Below are 22,169 nucleotides of genomic sequence, written 5' to 3'. Positions count from 1 at the left end.
CTTGAGTCAAGAAACTCAATGTTTGTGATTTGTAAATTTATTTCGATCTTAACATTCACCATTGGCCAAGTAAACAGGCCGAACAAAAACACATCATTAAATAAATTTAAGTGCATGAATATTTTTAAAACATTGCCATTATTGGAGGCTCTGCCCTTTCCTTCCTTTCTGATCCTGTATGAAGTTACATAGTTTAATGTCTCATCTTTTTAATGTAAAATAAAGCAGCAACACAGTGATGAAACAGGGTTCTTGCACACATCTGACAGAGAATTTCTGATAATCTACAAATCATGGTTATTAAATCATCTTGTCAAATTAATAAGACAACAAGGTTTTAAATGTTTTGGCTTTTATTCATCAAAGGTGTGTATATGTTTGTTTCTGAGCCTGAAACAAACCAATGCAAATTCCACAGACTGATGCTTAGACAAAAGGGGGAAAACGGACATGCAAGAAGTAAACGCTTGTAATTTTATGATAAAATGTATGCAAAGGTAATTGCATAAAAATCATTGAAATTATTTCATCCCAAAAGGTTGCAATTTATTACAGGTAATATATTCAAAGTTTTGTCAATTTTTTTTCTTCACATTTTATTTTTGTAAATATGTTTGATTGGCAGACATCCTTATAATGTAATAATTTCTGCACATTTTTTGCTGTTATGGGTATATTTCTTAAACGAACTAAACAAATATAGGTATAATGCTGCTGGTGGTGTCATTCTCCCTGCTTCTATCAGGGACTCCAAATCCTCCCACTTTGGTCCGAGCTTAGCACTGGTGCTAACGGTGCCTTGTAACTGTAGTGGCTGGGTGAGGAATATTATCTGGAAAGTGACCCCTGACCTTTTGACATGGCAGACAAGAAGCATTTTACGGAGACACCAATGCCGTCAAATAGATGTAATAGTAGCAATAAATTGTGATGCATATATTTAATCATAAAGCTCAAGATGTCTATTTACTTCTTGAATGTTTATCTTTTAAGCAGAACATTAACAATCTAAAAACAATGTTAGATGTACAATTTAATTATCTAAATACCACCACCATAAGTATAATGATCTGAGCAGATTACAAATGTCACCTCGAAGTAAAATAAGTGAGCTGATTGGAAGTGTAAGATGTCAATCCTTATCTTCCTTATCAACTAGTTAATCCTTAAGTAATAAAAAGTCTCCACAAAGTGTTGAACTGAATCCCTGTTCTGAGCAGGTAGCCTGATTAAGCATTTGATGGAGGGGGGAGGGGACGAACAAACAAAACTATTATGGATTGGAATCACCAATCACCACCCGATACCGTCTCATGGTACCTCTGTGTCGATTTGATTAATATTGCGATTTTGTATCACGATTTTTTATGTCCCGATTTTATTACATTTGCACTGAATTAAGCATGAGTAATTAAATGTATCCCATTCTTTATGTTCGTTATCACACTTAAAAACCCAGAGCAGCCTTTAAACAGTACAAACTAACTTAATTAAACTTTAAATTAAATGAAACAAAAAGCTAATTTTTTAAAATAGTTATTTCTAAACAAACTTGGCAAATAACTCACATCTACCTCACGCCAGTGTGTGGGCAGTTAAGAGGGCACCGCCTGGTGGTTTATAAATAAACAGATGATCAATTGTGAGCGTGCGGCCACACTCTAAAATAAAACGTGTTTTGAGACTAAATGACGCAAGTGGTGTGTAATGTGTGGGTTTCCATACTAATTCATGTATTCATTTAAAGTTTGGAGAAAAAAATAAGCATAACTTCTGATAACCACAGCTTTATGGTGTTACATTAAGTCCAAGACTGATTAGTTTTGGCTGAATCTCTATTATAAATAATTATAAATTTTATCTTAGTCGGCACACAAAAGAACCGTGATTCATAACAAAATCGTTTTTTTTTTCTTTCCGCCATCTCTACTAACTAGTGAGTGATAACGCCAATCCATGCAACTGAAACTAATTCTTTAATTGCACTTTAGGTCGTTGCTTGTTTTGAGTAGTGTACATCAATTCCTGGTATAAAAATATTCACATCTCGTAACTTTGATGAATAAGTAGCTAGACCTTATAGTTTTCTACTAATGTTTGCATAAGCATATCCTGCCCCCTTCTCCCCAAAAAAGCACATCTTGTGCATTTCTCTGCTTTTTTAACATTTCTACAAACTTACATACCACCAATAAAGTGAAAAACATTATTTAAACCATGAACAGATACAGCAAGAACCCTGTATGCTTGCATCATGCTTTTAGACAATCTTACACATACAGTGAATATAAAAAGTCTACGCACCAAGGTAAACAATTTTTTTATGCCAGCGATAAAACTTATAAATCATGTAATTTTCTTTTTATGTGATACAGCACCCATCAAAAGTCAGGTAATACGCAAACAGAAACTGTAAGGGGAGAAAAAGTACTTGAGTATCCTGGATGCAAAAGCATGCATGCCCCATGCCTAATATTTTGTTAAAGCACCTTTTGGCTTGGCACATAATGGTTTGCAAATTTTATTCTATGCATCTGTGCAGTGCTCCATATCTATCAAACTGTAAAGGGGGATCTCTTGCGCACTTCTCTTTGCAGCACATTCCACTGGGTTTTTATGGGATTTATAATTTCTAACTATATAACAGATGCAGAGAATGCAAGAGAAGCAGCTCTATAAAGTGATGCTGCCACCACTATGCTTCCTCCTGGCTATATAAAGATAGTCGGGTTACATGTTTCTTTACAAAACTTTGAGAATTATGCCTGGAAAGTTCCTTCTTGGTATAATCATGTGCTGTAAACACATTGTTTGAGGTGATTTAGACAGCTCACGTGTCTTATCCTGGAGAGAGAGTTTTCTGTACCCTATAGCTAGATGCAGTGAGAGTGACCCAGTATTTGCCATATGTTTCTGTATGTTGCCATATGTATCTCCTTTATTGTTGCTGTAGGTATGTTGGCAGCCTCTCCGATAAGTTTGTCCTTTTGTTGTTGTTTTTTCTCATCCCGTTCAATATTGTTTAATCAAGTTTGCTGCCTCATTTTTTTCCATTCCTTAATGGCCTCCAAGGCAGTCCATGGTCTCTATCTAATCCAATGTTTGTATCCTGGACCAGACTGATACCCCTTTACCATACCATCCATGCTTTGTTGAGAAGATGTAAGACACTCAATCTTCATCTCTAATTTAGGGCTAATAAGAATAACTTTATTGGAGGATTGGGTGATATATCAAATATTTGATATGTTATATCTTGTATACACAGACCAGCTTAATGTTATTACCACTGAGTGGTGAAGGGAGTAAAAAACTTTTTTCTTTTCCCCCTCAAAGTTGAAGCAAGTATAATGTTTTAAGCAAGGGCCAAGTTTTGTTGGCTAGATGGCTGGGTCAGAGTGACTCTCTAGTAGGATGTTCCTAGTCTGCGGTAGTCAGGACCTGCCAAGGATGGAAAACTGGTGAACCGCAGACAGGGTCAGTCAAGGTTCATTAATGCACATGGGGACTGAAGGCTGAAAAGGGTAATGCTGATTTTGGTGGAAGGTAGTCGGTGCCCACAGTGCGTCGCAGTTCTGGCGTATGGGCCTTCATAGCCGCAGACTGGTCAGGGTGCCCATGGTCTCCCGCCAACAGTACATACAATGATCATTTGAACATCAGGACTGGACCACAGAGCAATGGGATAAGGTGGCCTTGTCTGAGTCAGTGTAAGGCCGGCAGAGGCAGTGTAATGCTTTGGGCAATGTTCTGTTGGAAAAACATGGATCCTGCCACCTACCTAAACATTGTTGCTGACCAAGTTTACCCCTTGATGGTAGTAGCCTCTTTTAGCAGTATGAGCGCGGGAATGCAGAATGTTTTGCAGAATAGTGCAGAAACGGTTTGAGAAACGCAATGTGTTTATGGTGTTGACTTGGCCTGCAATTTCTCCAGATCTCAGTCCAGATGAGATGAGGAATGTGCTGAAAAAACAAGTCAGATCCATAGAGGCTCCACTTCACAGCTTACCGGATTTAAAGGACCTGCTACTGCCTGCTTGGGTCCCAGATACTTTTGGAGGTCTAATGGAGTCCAGGCCTCGATGGGTTAGTGCTGTTTTGGCAGCAAAAATGGCACACCTAGTCAATATGGCTGTGTGGTGGTTGTCTCCATACTGCATCACAAAACTTTTATCTTCATCCATCCACCTACCTACCTCCCTATACAGATACAACTGTTCTGAGAAGGCTTTCCACAAGGTTTAGGAGTGTGTTTATGGGAATTTTTGACCATTCTTCCAGAAGCGCATTTGTGAGGTCAGACACTGATGTTGGACGAGAAGGCCCGACTCCCAGTCTCTGCTCTAATTCACTCCAAAGGTGTATCGGGTTATGGTCAGGAGTCTGTGCAGGACAGTCCAGTTCTTCCACACCAAACTCGCTTCTCCATGTGTTTATGGACCTTGCTTAGTGCACTGGTGCGCAGTCATGATGGAACAGGAAGGGGCCATCCCCAAACTGTTCTCAAAAAGTTATGAGCATGAAATTCAGCAAAATGTCTTGGTATACTAAAGCATCAAGAGATATTTTTTACTGAAAGTAAGGAGCCAAAACAAGGTCCATAAAGACGTCAATGAGCGAGTTTGGTGTGAAAGAACTTGAGTCCTGACTTCAACCCGATAGAACACCTGGGATGAATTAGAGGAGAGACTGTGAGCCAGGCCTTCACGTCCATCATCAGTGTCCGTAAACGGGCCTCATAGTGGCACAGTGGTAAATTGCTCGTCCTGTCATCCGGACATCGCGAGTTCGATTACCGGGTGATCCTGTAACCTCTCGCAGCTGGAGGCCTAGAGAGAGTTGATTGGCCGAGCTCCCCCAGAGGGGAGGAATAAGAGGTACTTGGTGCTCCCACATTAATCACGACTTTACAGCCATTCGGGGGTGTCTGTAAGCTCGCGCAAGGAGAAGGAGCAGGTAGCGCTGTCCTTAGTGTGTTACAACGCGCCCCTCACCCCACCCAACGAGCAGTTTGAAAAGATGCAGTCGGCTGGCGTGATAGTCTTTGGCCCTTCTGACTGAGTGGTGGGAGCCCTCTAGTGACGGTGAGGAATTGGACACGACTAAATTAGGGAGAAAAACGCTGGGGGGGGAAACTAGTTCCCATAAACACACTCCTAAACCTTGTGGAAGCTTTCACATAAGAGTTGGAGCTGTTACAGCTGCAAATGGGGCGGGGCCAACATAAAATAAACCCTGTAACAAGTAAACTTTGCAGTTTCATATGCATGTGAAGGGAGGCATACAGTTTATATAGATTCAAATTTATATTAAAAAAATAGATTTTGTAGTCAGTGTGATGATTGTGGTGTGTATCTGAATCGATTACCCCTACAATCTGCTTCATTGATTAGGTGTATACTATTGACCGTGATTTTTGAACGTTATTCGTTCATTATGCACACGGTCACACAGACAATTATATCGCCATGGTATTGTACGTATTTTCTTTGTTGTCTATTTAGTTTTTCCACTTTTGGAATGTTCCACTTAAACATTTGTTTTATTTACCTGTTTATGTTCTACGTCTCAAAACAGTATTATGGACTATTAACTGCTGTGTGTAGACTTTCTATATCCACTGTTAAAGTGAAATACAGAAAATTGTGAAAATATTGTAATGTAACAAAATCGGAATACATTAAATAAAGAGAAAAATTAGGGTTATCCAAGATGACGGCCAAAGTTGCCCGCATTGCACTCGACTCTTTTGGATTTTGAGTCAACAGTGCAATGGTAAAGACGTAAACTAAGAGGGTAAGAGGAGAAGGATTGTTTCACTTGGCGCTTTCTCTCTTTTTCTCTTTCTTCCTTTTATTCTATTTATTTATTTGTCATTTGTCTTAACTGGCCAAACTAAAGTCATTTAAATAATCTTATATATTGAGCTCCTTCTGAAGAGGCTGATGGTAAGGAGGCGATGTGGAGCGAATGTGATTATCACAACTGACATTTCTGCTACACATGTGTGCGCACGCTCTCTCTAGTGCTGCTTGTTATATCTGCTGGATGTGAAACTTTTGTAGTAAATAATCCGAACCATAGAAGTGTTTGGATTATTTTCACGTCTGTCTGAATAAATTTCCGAGCGAAATTTCCCTGCTATATGCGGTGGTAAGTGTGAAGTGTGTGCTGCTGTCGTCTCTACAGAGTGTATGTGTTTGGTAAGTGTTTGTCCCTTTGTATCTGACTTATCCAGGTATCGGAGCGAGAGAGAGAGCCGTTGCTAGCTTGAGGAACACACCAGAACTGTGTTCTTCTCCAGCAGGGGTGAGCTGGTCTTTCACACTCCTCTCTCTCTCTTCCTGTATCTTTATTCTTCCTTGGTCTCTCTCTGACTTTTTTTTTCCCCTTGCTATCTCTCTCTCTAACTAATAATTGGCCATCCCAATCCTCTCTTTCTTTACGTTACCTGTATTTTAATGGATTGGCTTTGAGCAGCCACTGATGCTTACGATTGCTTTGTAGAATTCTAGTCTTACTCTTGTTTGTTTATTTTTCCTTCAACACACAATTCATCATTAAACAATCCGAATTAATAGCGGAAGTAACAATCAAGTTTTTATTACCGAGGTAGCTTGCACAGCTCATCCAGGACATCGTCTAAAGCTTGTTGAAGGCTACCAAAAGCATCTTGCTATGGGACATTTAACCAAATATTAGCTGTGCTGTGGCTTATTGTTTGGTCCTGTATCTAAATTTTATTCCAATGTTCATTCCAAAACAAAAAAACGAAACTAAATTAAAGCTTATGAACCTGTTAAAGATCTGTCTGTTGTACAATTATTTTCTCCTAGGAAAAGACCAGTTCAAGTTCATTACAAGCTCAATATTAATATGGCATTCAAGTTCGTCTTGATTGTATGTAAAGTCATGATCATAACTCTATCACCAGACTGTTGGTGGACATTCAGTGCATGTGTTTCATGACTATGTACTTTTGATTAATTTGTATTTTGTGTGTATATATAAACATGCATATTTTTGAATCTTTTAAAAAGTACATTCAATTTACATGTTTGATTATATTGTTATTTATACAGTATAATCAAACATGTAAATAGAATGTAGTTTTGGAACACATTATATAAATTTAATATTAGTACTAGTTAAAAGTTTGGAGACACCTTCTAATTAAATGTTTTATGTTTATTGATTCATTTTCCACATTCTTGAACAATACTGAAGATTTCAAAACTATGAAATAACATGGAATTACCTTAGCTAATCAAATAAAAACAAGTCAGGTGCTACTTTAAGATACGAAGGTCAGCTGTTCTGGAACAGTTCTTGCAAAAACAGTAGTGTGTCCAGTACATTCGTAAACCCCATTAAGCACCATAATGAAACTGTCTCTTATGAAGACCTTCCCAGAAAACCAAGACCAAAACTTACCTCTGCCGCAGAGGAGAAGTTCATTTAGAGTTACCAGCCTCAGAAATCACCAATTAACAAACGGCACCTCAGATTAGAGCAGTTATGAAGGATTTACAGAGAATAAGTAGCAGATAGAGTAATGTACGCTCCTAGGATTTGTATACAAATAGAAGGGAGCGAGTGTGATAAAGTTACCAGAAGAACTCATATTCTCCAGCAAGCTCAGTAAAACCTAACAACTGTTTTACTTATAAAACTGCACAAATCTGTGTCTAAAAATCCTGATTTTAAGCAACGAGTTTTCACTCCAAATATTGACTGTTAATTTTATTACTTTTTATTGCTCTTTATTGAAGTTTTTTATGCAAAAATGTTTTCAAGAGCATCTTTTGCTTTTGCCATATTTTTGTATGTGGCCAAGACTTTTGCACAGAACTATAAGTAAAATAGCTGTTAGGTTTTACTGAGCTTGATGGAGAATGAGTTTTTCTGGGGACTTTGTCACACTTGTACTATATATTTTTTCTTTACAGCCATGCATATATTCTCCTATAGTGCTGTTTTATTAAATAATTTTAGTTATATATATATATATATATATAGGTATATAATTATGCAGACATAATAAACATGCATAACAAAATTTGTTACAGCATATAATATGGGGCTTAAGACTTTTGCACGGTACTGTATGCCCTAAGATCAACTGTTCAAATAAGACTGTTGCATATTTTGGACTTTTTCAGCATTGTTTTACAGTGTAGAAAGAAATAAACATCAGGAAAGACCATGGAGTTTGAAGGTGTGTCCAAACATTTGACTAGTAGTGTATTTATTTAAATAATTGGTGACTAGGAACTAATAGGAATCCGAACAAAAATTTGATTGTCTACGATTACTGAGGTAAGTCGCATAAAGCCATTTGAATGCTTGTTAGGCACTTATATAAAGCATGCCTTGAAAGACTTGAAGGTTATGTATTAAATAATGTAATTATTTTCTCCCCGTATGAAATTATTAATAAGCATAGCTTGAGCACTATTTTATTAAGACGTTATTGTTTGCAGCATACGTCTCTCTCTCTTGCTTGTTCTTGCATCACCAAAAGCTTGTGGATGAAGATGGAAGGGCAAAGTAAAACTGAGAGATTATTTGCAGTACCAACTGAAAATGTTTTAGAATAATAGCTGAAATTAAGCAATATGCGTTTTTATGTGTTGATTTGAAATGCATGAAAGACACATTTATATTATATATTTATGTACATTTTTTAGGAAAAACATTTATAACTAGTACAATAAAAATTAGCATACAGCCATTAGCAGTACAACCATTAGCAAATCTAATAGAGAACATTAAGAACGCATGGTCCAGTACCCATTCTTTAACTGCACCATCTGATGTTTGGATGGAATAAATTCCTTTCTATACATCACAAAACATTTCTATGTATATATAAAATGTGTTATGTTTCTGCCTCTACTGTTTGTGAACTGATTTTCCTTGTTTATCTGCTGATAATGAGCTTTCATGAAATAATAAATAGCTTGGTTCAAAACATTTATTCCTACTACAGGAAGTAGAAAGTCATCTGCTGTTCCTAATGATCAGAGTTATGGAGGTAAACAGGGTGCAGTGTTTGCATACGTGATTGTCCAGAAATCTATAGGACGTACTGTGTGCTGCATCTTTCCACTTTGTCAGGGTAAGAATATGTGTAATACATGTAGTGCTGAAAAATATCATTAATTTATGTCTTTTGTATAATTTTTTTATTTTATTTATATATTAATACCCTTATTTTGTCCCTCCTTTCTGTCCAGAGCAAAGTGTTTTCTTGTGGGTCTCGACCTTGTACCCGAGAAACCTCTAGCTTTACATTGCCATCAAGCTGCTGTAAGCTTCTCTCCTTGTTCCTTTGTGCACCTGATTTCTGTGCCTGCAGCGCTGCAACAGCAGATACAAAGCCCAGAAAAAATGTGAAAAATATCTGCCTTGCTTTTTAGGTAAGTATAATGGACACTTTAAAAAGTTTGAATAAAAGAGTCAGTCAAATTTCTATTATTTTTAATAACCTAAGCATTATATACTGTATGGCCATGGATACGTAAACACCTGAGAATCACGCCCATGTGTGTTTTTTCCCTCACACTGTTGCCACAAAGATGGACTCAGTAATGTGGCAGGATTGGACTCCTGCAGCTGAACAGACACAAATCTTCATAGCCACTCTTTAAAATATAGGTTGAGCCTTCCCAGAAGAGTAGAGCTTAACAGCAAATGTGGACTAAATCTGGAATGAATGAGTGTTATGTTATAGGGAACATGTATAAAGTTCTGCTGGAAATTTTAACATAGTGACAGGGGACATTGAATTCACTCATCATTAAAGTTGAACAATTATTTTTGATGCCTTAAGAGTTGCTCTATATGTTTAAGGCCTGGAATTATTCATTTATTCTTGAGCATTTACTGCCCACCTTCTAAGCCTCTTTTAACATATAAAAATGGCAGTGGCATCATCTAGGTTTGATTATCTCCAAGGGCAAAAATATAGTTTTACAGCGTTATAGCTGATATGTTGGAGTTGTTAGAACTGTATGCACTGCCTGGCTTAACTACATTTCTGCATGGTGACAAGTGTTTGAGGTTGCAGACACCGCTGAAAACAGCACATCTACAATTAGGAAGTGGGGGGGAATTTGAGGGTTTACTATGTACTTTACATTCTTGTGTAAATTTAAAGGTGACTATTTTGTGCGTACATGTAAATGGAGCATGTCTACTTTTACTTGAGTAATGTTTGCCCTACAATCTCTATATCTCTACATTTACTTAAGTACAGGATTTGTGTACTTTGCCCACCTCTGAGGCACCACAACATTGTGGCAATAAAAAAAAAAAGTTAACTGACGACCTAATTTTACTGAAGCACCAGGTAATCACATCAGTGAAGTTTTCCCCCTTTTATTTGAGGTCCTAAATTGTGAAAAAGTGACTGCGAGAATAAGAAATCAGCTTCTACATCTAGTTTCATAAATTTGCCACAGTGTTCAATATGTTACCTATATGTCTAACATTTTCCCTTTTTATGCAGGATAACAGGAGCAGGATAACTCTGGTGCTGAAGGAAGAGATGAGGTCTGTGCTGCATGTCTCATGGAAGCAATTGAGAGTACCTACACAAACGGGCTGATGTCTGAGGAACTCTGAGGACACTCACATGGGCAATAGAAGAATATAGGAAACTCAAACAATAGACTTTCCTAGTAATTTAACTATGTATGTTCAGTGTGAGAATTAAAAATAAACATTTGTTTTCATTTCAAAAGGGTGTTGGATTGAACACTCCCATTTTCTTTGCACAACTTTACTCTGCTCAAGACTTTAAGACCTCAATATCCAATGCATTAATTAAAAATGTCCTGCCGTTTTATTGTATTTGGTCCATTTCAACTTTATCCACGATCCTTACTGTAGTGTAATCCAGAAGACCTTTCAGTGCAAAAGGTAACATTTCAGTTGAACTTAAAATTAATTTGAATAACTGTAAAGCTGCTTTGTGGGAATGTCCATTGTTAAAAGCACTAAATCTGGCTAGTAAATTGCAAATTGAAATTGGGAAAATACTTGACCGCCACTAGGAATCCTTTTTCTCACCATTGCAGGCGATAGCCCAAAAACATGATTAAACAATGACAGTAACTCAAAACTTTACATTATTAGATAATGTAATATATTAGGCAAAATTTTAGATTTTTCCTGGTAACAATCAATTCTATTTATTTAAAAATATTTGGGTATATTATTTGAATTAAATCTAGTATCCTAGCATAGGTATCCCCAATGAACCCCCATCCCCACCAAGGGTAATTACTTAATTTGTGTGATGGTATTATCTGACTGTGCTCTTTGATGGTTCTCCAGAAATGAAATGTAAATTAAGATTAAAGGAAAATGTATAGCTAAGACCTTGTTCAGGCTTCCAATCAACTCTGATTTTTCTCATATTCTGAATCAGATTGCTTTCATGTAGCAATATGCACCCTTTTTTTTTTATAAAGCTGATCTGAACTACGTCCAGGGTTGGTTGTGTAAATGTGGTTTAAAATCAAATTCAGATCAGCTTACTGAAGATGTGTTTCCTAAAGATGGTCTACTGACTTTGATTAACTGTTACAGTACGTCACCTACAACGCGACATGGAAGTTTGAGTTCACAACAAAAAAGGTGTGAAGAATAGGCCTGTTGTTGCTAGCATTTGATATCACACAAGATATCGTGGTGTTCCCATGCTTCCTGTGTCATTAGCACAATTAATGCAGCTAGATCAACAATTTGTCAAATTTGGGCTGCCAACCTGAACAGAGCCAAATTCAAATCTTACCACTTTAAAAATACAATGGTATTATAGTGTTGGAAATTGGTAGCATTTCCCTGCCTTCCAGGTTTAAGGTGGTGTTTTTTGACATACCACAGTACTGTTAAATATTGGCTTGTGATTCTGGTTCATATCCTGTTACACCTCTGACAGTAGTGCATGCTGGCTAGTTCAGACCACAGGGTTATATTTAATGCTTAAACAGCTCTTTGTGACAGTGATATGAAAGTTGGATGTGCCACATAAGCCAAGGCATATTGATAAGCAGATTGGCCAACTGTAAAAAAAAAAAAAAAAAAAATCTATTGATGGGTAGGCAGCGCACTGGCTTAGTGGTTAGCGTTGTTACCTTGCATCTCCAGGTTCTGTGTTTGATTCCCGTTTCAGGGTGTGTATGCATGGCGTTCGCATGTTCTCCCATGCTTGGTGGGTTTCCTCCCAGAGCCCAAAGACTTGTTAATTAGGCTGATTGTCATTCACAAATTATGTGTAGGTTGAATGTGAGTGCCCTGTTATAGATTGCCTTGTTCAGGGTGTACCCGGAGTCTTCTATGATAGGCTCCAGGTCCCCTTTGTATAAATAAAGCGGTATAGATGATGAGCAAGTGAGTATTGATAAATACAGTAGTAAAGAAAATTGTTTAATGGGCTTTGTTTATGTTGTAGCTCAGTGTGTTAAGGCTCCAAGTTACTGATCAGAAGGTCAGAGGTTCGAGCCCCAGCTCTGCCAGGTTGCCGCTGTTGGGCCCTTGAGCATGGCCCCTAACCCTGTCTGTTCCAAGGGTGCCGTATAATGTCTAACCTTACATTCTGATCGCAGCTGCTAAACAAAAAGCTGGGATATGTAAAAATGGATAACTTTATTATGCTGTGATGGATAAATGCTGAACTTAACTTGTAACGTAGAGTGTATTGAGGATTTATGGAAGGAGTCTTCAAATCCTATCACTAAATCCAATTAATGGGGGGGTAAAAATAATGATGGTTGGTTAGAAAAAAATATATTAATTAACGAATTATTAAAATAAAACGTTTTAGGACTGAATGGTATTGGTACATCATGACCTTTTGGATGGAGGTCCTTTGTTATTTTAATGAAACAAAACTGCTCAAATGTTTTATATAATGTGAGGCATATGTAACACTTTATGTAGTATGTGAATCAATTTAAGCGTGTTTCTATCTTTTAGAATTTAACAATTTCACACAGCCTACTTGGGAACGCTTTTAATTTAGCGAAAGCTAGCTAGTGTAAGGCGCACTTCCGCTTTATCTACGTCACATCCGCCGGGAGGTCTAAATCCAAAATGGCGGCTTCAGCGGGCGCCTCCGCGGCTCCAGGTAGCACCGGGGATGAAGCGTTTATGACGTTTTATTCAGAGGTGAGCGCGTTAATGTTTCTATCCTGCCCAAAGAAGATTATTAAAAGTCGGTTAAAATAATTTATTCTGGTCATTTATTTTAATAGACGACTAAACAGGGTGTTTCAGTGCACACGGACTACGCATTTGCCAGGGCTAGCCAGGCTGCTAGGGAACTCAATTGTGCTTAGTAACAGCTCCAGCTCCGTTTACAAGGGTTTTATTGTGTGTCATGAGGGTTATTGTCCAATTGACCTGTCTGCGTGTTAACGAATATAAAGCTTAAAAGACACCGAGACTTTGAAACGACTTGGGTTGACTTCCAAACCGTTTCTGGATGGTTAATGTGGTGCACTACTTGACACAGGGCGTAGAGGGCGCTGTTCTAGTGTTCAGTAAGGGCACACATTGAAAAAGTGTGGAGGCTTTCAGGATACAGCCATAAAGATACACAATCTTGTAGACAAGTCATAGTCACTTTATTATTGTTATCCCTCTGTATAGCTTCTACAAATTACAGTACACAACCAGGCAGCATGGTGGCATAGTACTTAGCACTGTCACCTTGCACCTCCAGGGTCTGGGTCCGATTCGCACTCCGGCTTCTGAATGCATGGAGTTGTTCTCCCTGTGCTTGGTGGGTTTCCTCTGGGTACTCCGGTTTCCTCCCACAGGGTAATGACATGCAGATTACTGGTGTTCCAAAATTGTATTGCCCGTGTGAGTGTGTGGGAAGCATGTGTCCTGCCAAGTTTCCTGGGATATGCTCCAGGCTTCCTGCGACCATAAGTAGCAAAGTTGCTGAATCACTATATATTTCATAAACACTTATTGTCTATAAAAATAAGTGTCTTAAAATGTCCATAGCTTTTCAGTAACTATGTTAATTATGTTAAACATGTAGACCGTTTGAACTTTTATGGTATATTTTGTATATTTTCTTGTATTTGTATGGAATGCAAACAACAATATTTGAATCTTTATTTGCATGCTGCTGGGCTATAAATGAATGTGAAAGGATGAGTGTAAAAGGTTGCTCTGTCATACGTGGCTCTCAGTTCGGGTATTTAACACGCCCTCGCCTCGAACTTCTGTGAGCAGTGTAATTGGACATAAAATGAGGACTATCTTGCACTGCAGCATATGGACAAACAGTTAAAGACAATTGAAGGATGATGAATACTTGCAAAAAATATTGGCTCTAAGAGGACAGTAATAAGATTTATTTGTACCATTATTTTTTTTTATTTTTTGTGTACTTCTTGGCTGTTATTTTCTTATGTAAATACAATTATGCAAATGTTTACTTGCAGGTGAAGCAAATTGAAAAGCGGGACTCGGTACTGACATCCAAACAGCAGATCGATCGATTGTTGCGGCCTGGCTCGACGTATTTTAATCTGAACCCGTTTGAGGTGAGTCGTCTGTCTTTAGAAAGTATGTTGAAATTGAAGTTGAAGTTCATGTATTTAAATGTTTTATTTGTGTTGTCCACACCAGGCAGTTTAAGGCTTGCTTCTTATATTTTGGCAAAAAATATTTTTTAAATAAATAAAAACAAAATTTAAATAACATCCAAAGGGCTTGACGTGTTACTCCACCCAGATCTCAGCATTTTATCCTGGATGACAGCTCATCAGCTGAAGCTAAATCTTAGTAAAACCCGAACTGCTTTTATCCCAGTTTGATTTATCAAGACAACAATCAGATGACTCCTTCAGCAACTGCCCACAATCTTGGTGTCACTCTGGACAATCAGCTGTCATTTTGCTATTCTTACTTACTCCTCTCGATTTCTTCTCTACAACATGAGAAGAATCCACATTTCTTTCCACATATACCACTCAGGTGCTTGTTTAGTCTTTTGTTATTTCAAGACTGGACTACTGCAACTCTCTCCCAGCAGGTCTGCTTCTGTCCAACATTCGTCCTCTGCAGCTGAGCCAGAATGCAGCTTTACGTCTCGTTATGACCTTCCTAGGTTCTCCCACACAACCACACTTCTCCGCACCCTGCACTGACTTCCTGTAGCAGCCCGCATCAAACACACCCTGATGCCTACAAAGATAAAAATGGCCCAACAGTCTCCCGACAATGTTTGACTGATGGTACTTAGTTGGTAACTCTATTAAATGACGGAAATTTCAAAGCACTTTTGTATTACTGTAACAACATTTTTTCCTCATTTGTTTGATATATTTTTCTGCTGTATTGATAAATTAAACTATTTATATGTGTATGGTAACTATTTATTTGTTGGCATATTTATTTATTTTTGCAAAAGCTTTTTTGTTGTTGTTTTTCTTTTATCATGGTACACCTCCATAAGGATGTTTTAATAAGTGATATTTGGACAAAATTGAAAAGCGAGTTTGAAGTAAAGAGGTTAAAAATAAACATAAAAAGAAATTAATATTGTATGCATGCAATGCGAATGAAATAATAAATAAAGTTAATTTCTGCTGAGCATTTTTTTTTCTTTTTTTTTTGTTAAAGGTCTTACAGATCGATCCAGAGGCCACAGATGAAGAGCTGAAGAAGAGGTTTCGGGCGGTACGTTTGCTTTTTTTTTTTTTTATTTTTTTTTTATCTTTGGTCCCCTGATTTATTAATGTATTATTATTTTTTTTTTTTGTAATAAATTTTTTACATAAAAAAATCAAATAAATAAAATTCTCACCCATTTTGCCAGTTGTCCATTTTGGTCCATCCGGATAAGAACCAGGACGATGCAGACCGAGCACAGCAAGCCTTCGAAGGTAAATTTCTACTCACCATTTTTGATTAACTTCTCGAAGGCAACAGAAGCATGTGTGTTTCCCAGGCTGATCAATGGACATGCCAGGTTTTGTTTGTTTGTCTTACAGGTTTGTAAACTAACAGTACAGAGCATGGTATATATTAGAAGTGTGTAAAGTAAAGTGTGCTTGTTTTGGTTTTATTAATTATTTTTGTCAGTTTGCTTTTACATCATTTGTCATAGGAATGATTGTGAGCATGTGTGATATTTGAGCGATTGGTCGAATGACCGGCTCGGCACTGGTATGGCGTGCAGTGTAAGTGAACTATTCTTCTTGCCTTCTAACTCTGAGACTGTTTTATAGCGGTCGATAAGGCATACAAGCTGCTCCTTGAACCTGAACAGAAGAAAAGGGCCGTAGATGTGATTCATGCAGGAAAAGAATACATCGAGCATAATGTAAGAGCTCTCTTAGTGCACTATTAATCTCATTCTGACTCGCGTTTGAAATAAGTTGAGTTAACCAATCCATTTTTCAAAAAGTTGCTTTGTCAGTGCTTGTTGTATTCTAAATTTTAATAACTGGTATGTTTCTGCACATTTAGATGAGTCCTATTGAGCAGCACTTTTGTAGTGAAGCTCTTATGATACTAAGTTTATTCTGTTCACAGATGAATCAGAAGAGGAAGCAGCTGAAGAAAGATGGCAAGCCCACGGTGATCGAGGAGGACGACCCTGAAGTGGTAACGGAGTCAGCTTTGTCAGATCCTACTAAACTGTTGGCTGTTCTGTGTGTTCTGGCATACAAATTAATAACAAGAAGGGCTTGACTGGTTGATTCAAGTCATCTTCACTGGTATTTACTTATTTTTGTCAAAATTATAGTTTCAATACTTTATGCTTCGTGGGCTGTGGATTAATTCCATCTTTTAATTTCTTTAAAACTTTAACCATCTTTGTGCGAAATGTTTTCTAGCGCTTTTTTTCTCATTCCTGAGCATTTTTTTTAATCAGTCCAGAAACACTAGGGTAGAAAATGGCTGTCAGGTAAAGATGTCCTGATTTGTGAATAATCCTACTTTGAAAAATTCTTAACATTTCACAGTCCAATACAGTGGGAAATAGCTCTGAAAACTGAAGCTCTGATTTAAAGGCACAGACACATTTCTCCTGATATTAATTTTCTTAGGCGCAGTTACGAGTTTTGTATTTTGGGAAGGCGGACAGATATTTAATCAATGTCTTAAAGGCTTATGTGATTCACTTTGCCGGACTTAAGGAAAAATCCGACTTACGAACATGCTCCCAGAGCAGAACTCGTTCGTAAGTCAGGGACTACCTGTATACCTGTATATGTATATATATATCCTTTCAAACATGCAAACACTTAGTATCTGTGTGGTGTGTGTATGTATTCTTTTTTTTTTCAGAGAAAATCTATCATTATTTTATAGCATTTATGAAATGATCCATATTTTTATTATAAGATTTTATCCAGCCCAAGCACTGGATGTGGTGTTAGTTGACCCAAAGTTTCATTATTTTTTTTTAGAGAAGATTCATTTGCTGAACAGTTCCATTAATTTCTCCTGAGCAATGTACAAGTTTACACATTACCTGTCTTTGACTACTACAGGCTATGCAGGCATGCCGATAGCTGAGGCATTCACATGTTTAATCTGGTGTAATTCATGATAAATTGACGGGTTGATTAAAATTTTTTATTTCAGCATTTTAAGTTGGAATACTTAAAGTACTTGATCTCCTTGAGGGCATGCAGAGGCAATTATCACTTTTTTGTTTTTGTTCTAGTTCAGGCAGGCTGTGTATAAACAGACCATGAAGCTGTTTGCTGAGCTGGAGATCAAGAGGAAGGAGAGAGAAGCCAAGGAAATGCACGAGAGGTACGACAGCTGCTCAGTTGTACTCCCTTCTGCCTTAACAACATAACTTAATGGACGCTATAAACTATTAATAATCACAAAATACACAAATAAGGGCAATGTAAAATCAATAGTCTAAAATTAGTCAGTAGTCTAAAATTTCAATTACTTAGACTATTGTTGGGCAATGCAACAAAAATTGTTCAAATCAAACCAGCATGGCTCTGGCTTACTAGTAAAAAACTTTCTACCTTGATGATCTTCACGTGGGGATAAGTGCATTAGTGTAGCACGGGATTATTTTAAAGCTTTATTTGTTACATGTACATACCTGATCGTCTATACCGCTTTATCCTGATATGTACGTACTGCACAGTGAAATTTGTTCTTTGCATATCTCAACCCTATCTGGGGTCAGAACCATGATGGAAGATAGAGTTAAGGGCCTTGATCAAGGGCTCAACAATGGCAACCTTGTGGAGCTGGGGCTTGAACCGCTGATTTTCCGAACAGTAACTCAGGACTTTATTGCTCTAAACTGCCACTGGCCTATAGATTTTACAGAGACATAAAGGATGTTTTTACTTTAATAACAGCTCTTTTATTCTGCGCAATCAAAAGTCCTGGTTTGACTCGAACATCCAATATTATGTTGCGATAATTTTTTTATCCTTTTGTTTTGAAATTTAATAGAAAATTGTGGCATTCTGTTTAACCTGTAACATATTTAAAAAAAAACGCAATTTGACAGTAAGAGCGAGTTTGATCAAAGGCTTTGACCCTTAACTGCTCTGATAAAAAAATTTAGCATAAATTGCTCTGTGTAAGGACATCTGCCAAATGGCATTGAATGTAAATGTGTAAAAGCATTCTTGAATTTATGTCCTGTGCCTTAAAGGTGTATTGTGGTATAATTAATGCCTTATTAGCAATGCCATTGTTTTACAGCCCTTTGTAAACCTGTTTTGTTTTTCCTCAGAAAAAGGCAAAGAGAAGAGGAGATTGAAACACAAGAGAAGGCTAAAAGAGAGAAAGAGTGGCAGAAAAACTTTGAGGTACGCTTAACATTAGAAGCGCCGCGCTAGTGTGACCATAACGCGGTTCAGCGGTCGTTTTGACTGCCTATTGTTTTAAATGGGAAGCTGCTGCTGACACACAATGATCCCTAGATGGCGCTTTCACCCAAAGCAAATAGTTTAGCTCCAAGATCAACTTGCACTTGGACAATGTGCCATTCATTCCGGCGTTGATAATCAGCATAATAGCGGAATGTTTCACTGCTTATGCTCACATAATCGCGAGGGAAATGTGGAAGTGATTTCGGTAACTACACTGAGTGTAACATCTGCATCGTGACACTAAACGGTTGAACAACTTCACTTTTCTGTTTACCTCTAAGAAAAAGAAAAAAAGGCTGTATTTTGTTTGTTTACATTTAGAATTTACATTTAGAACAGTACAAGAAGTACGCACACGCACACAAATTCCCTGAGCCCTCGGTAAACATCCAATCACCGTCGGTATGCAAATAAGTCAAGACTAGCAAAATAGCTTTATACTGGCTTTTACTGGTGCGATTTAAAAAATGTAAGCATACAGGGTGATTTAGCTCACAGATCTAGGAAATGTCATGAGAGTGTGAAGTATTATTATAATTTTTTCCCCATTGCGGTCAAAATGACCGGTGCTCGGCCCTTCTAGTGTTAACCCTGAGGACCTGCTTCTTTTAATGTATAATGGGGAAAAAACATTTTGAATGTTAAATATGAAATCCAAAGATCAGCCTTAATGTGGAGGGGAAAAAGTGGCCATAATTCAGAGGATACTTATCAAACCATACTGATATACTAAAATGCTAGGCAAGTACATTGCATAGTGACTAAACGTTTACTTATAAATTAGAGTATATAGCCCAATGCTAAGCATCAAAAAGCGCAAAATGGCACAAAAGTGAAAACAGAGAAAGAGAGAACAAATGACCCAAAAATGTCAGCAATAATCACTGAATTAATCATTTAATATATTTTTTAAATAATTATCTCCATATTTTTTAAATAATTATCTCCAACTTTAATGTTGGTGTGTCTGTACATGGAAAATATTTGCGAAAAGGGGGGATAATAGAATAATAATAATAATAATAATAAGAGTAATAGAACACATCAAGATGTTTTTTTTTTATATATATATTTGTCCATCTGTCTGGCTGTGCGCGCATCACGTAAAACTACTGAACTAATTTCACAGGTGTATTTGTTCAAGCTTGATGTAACACACAGGCTTTGTTTAATCACAGTCAGCCCACTTAAGGGGAAGATATGCTACTTTAAAACTTAAATGGAAAACACCCTTATATCATAAAAAAAAAAACTACCTTGAAAAAAATTTGTTCATCACAAAATTCAGCAGATGGCGCTGTACATTTTTAAATGCATGCTTATGAGTGTGAAATTAAAATCTACTTAATAAATGTGATCTCACACCTTTATTCCATGCACTTTATGGTAATGTTAAAATTTTAGTTAATTCCAAAATTCAACATATGGTGTGCAATTCAATTCCATGTGAACGAAGTCACAGGCACATGTCTTTGCTCTTTTTATAAGGTTTTGTTAAAGGCTGATTTAGACACGTCATGTCCTTAACGCCAGACCATGCTAAATCATTTATTCCAAAACCAATGATTATTTCAGATCTACCCTTTTTGTGTTTCTTTAGGTCTTTTTCATGGTACAAGTGTAACGCTTTCTGTTATCGTCTTTAAATTTCAGAGTTTGTAGAAAACGTATACCGTCATAGAATATGTATGTTAATTTTTTTTTTTTTTTTTTTTTTTGTCAAAGAGGTTACATTAAAAGTTGTGCAAATTAGTTTATGGATACTTGGCACGTCCACGCTTTAAGTCTTTTTGTCTTACCAATATCATGCTTTTAATGATTTAATCAACCAGATTCCTTTTGTCTAAAAATGAGCAACACATGAGCATTTCCCTCACTTTTGGTTTAAGGAGAGTAGAGAACAGTGTAAAGATACCATCAGGTAGATATTCCTTTCCTTTATTCCCTTTACTTAAGTGTAAAAAAAAAAAAACAATAAAAAAAAAACACACACAAGCTGCATTACAACCTACAAATGATTTTGTAGGTTGGTTAGACTTATTTCATTTTTTTCCACTCAACAAATCCTGCCTTATAATTGCTTACAAGAGTTCTTTCTTATCTGTAATTAGTTTAAGATCCTAACTTGCACATGAGCATATGTGAGCCAGTCAATGCTCTTTCCTCTGCCAAAATCCACAACCCAGAGCCGATAATTTTTGTTGTTGTTGTTGTTTGTTTATTTTCTTTTTCTTTTTTTTGTTGTCTTTCCTAGGAATCAAGGGATGGTCGTGTGGACAGCTGGAGAACCTTCCAAGCCAAAGGTAAAACCAAGGAGAAGAAGAACAGGACGTTCCTCAAGCCTCCCAAGGTCAAAATGGAGCAAAGAGATTAATGTGGAAGTCCGAGCATCTACACCTCCACTTCTGGGTCTCCCCTTCAGGTGTATGTGCGTGCCTGCATGTGTGTGTTTCTGGAATGACCCTCTCAGCCCAGCTGAGGGCGCCGTGGAACGACACCCTTATCTCCTGCAACCCATGTCTAGTCTTTTCTCATCTGCTAGGGGGAAAAGTCGTCCTGTGGCTGGATGGACACTTGTTTAAATACCGTTTGTATTTACTCTCATCAAATAGGTTATTCAGGAGCAATCAGGCTGGTAGTGTCTACTTTTTCCCCTTCTTTCTCTCTCTTTTTTTTTTTTTTTTAAATTTGTACATATTTGTGAGTTTGATGTTAATTGTGCACATGAGGAAAAAATGCGAGTTTTTTGTTTTGATCTTTTTTTTTTAAATAAACCCCGGTCATTCAGAATAAACAATGTTTGTAGCCTACACAAAAATTCAATGTGGTATTTGTGTTGCCTTTTTTTGGCACTATTTTCTAACAGTTTTAAAATTGTACCTTGTTGGCACTTTTCATGAAAATATTTAGCCTCTTATTATTATTATTATTATTATTATTATTTTATTTTTATTTTTTTCACATTGAGGTTCTTGGATTGTATCCTGCCTGTTTAAGGTAAAAAAATACATCAAGATCCAAAAATGTGACAATGTGCTATTCATTTGTTAGATATCCCTGAGGCACGTTTAGCTCGGTGGGTAAGATGTTGAGTACTGCTTAGAAAGTCATAGGCTCAAATCCCACTGTTGGATCTTTGAGCTAGATCCTCAACACTTTCCTCTGCAGATGTATATAGAGATGAATCTAAGTCACTCTGGGTAAGGGTTCCTGGCAGATGCCCTAAATCTAATGTAGCAATCTTCTATTAAATACACATCTAATGGAA

The 22,169-nt window shown here is 37.2% G+C and overlaps 1 protein-coding gene and 1 long non-coding RNA gene across 2 annotated transcripts; both read left to right on the top strand.

The window, feature by feature from the left end:
* The first annotated feature begins 8,094 nt into the window (after positions 1-8,094).
* LOC128510796 (uncharacterized) lies at positions 8,095-10,749 on the top strand. The gene is made up of 3 exons (XR_008356134.1): positions 8,095-9,123; positions 9,242-9,424; positions 10,516-10,749. It is a non-coding gene; the product is annotated as an uncharacterized LOC128510796 (long non-coding RNA).
* A 2,321-nt stretch (positions 10,750-13,070) lies between these two features.
* On the top strand, positions 13,071-22,169 carry dnajc8 (DnaJ (Hsp40) homolog, subfamily C, member 8). The gene is made up of 9 exons (XM_053483237.1): positions 13,071-13,181; positions 14,474-14,575; positions 15,657-15,713; positions 15,853-15,919; positions 16,265-16,359; positions 16,572-16,643; positions 17,713-17,804; positions 18,763-18,838; positions 21,156-22,169. The coding sequence occupies exons 1-9, from the start codon at positions 13,107-13,109 to the stop codon at positions 21,273-21,275; spliced, it is 756 nt and encodes a 251-aa protein (XP_053339212.1). The 5' UTR covers positions 13,071-13,106; the 3' UTR covers positions 21,276-22,169.

Source organism: Clarias gariepinus, chromosome 2 (assembly GCF_024256425.1).
Source record: "Clarias gariepinus isolate MV-2021 ecotype Netherlands chromosome 2, CGAR_prim_01v2, whole genome shotgun sequence".
NCBI lineage: Eukaryota > Metazoa > Chordata > Actinopteri > Siluriformes > Clariidae > Clarias > Clarias gariepinus.
The sequence above is the reverse complement of the archived record's forward strand: the minus strand, read 5'-3'. Positions and strand labels throughout refer to the sequence as shown.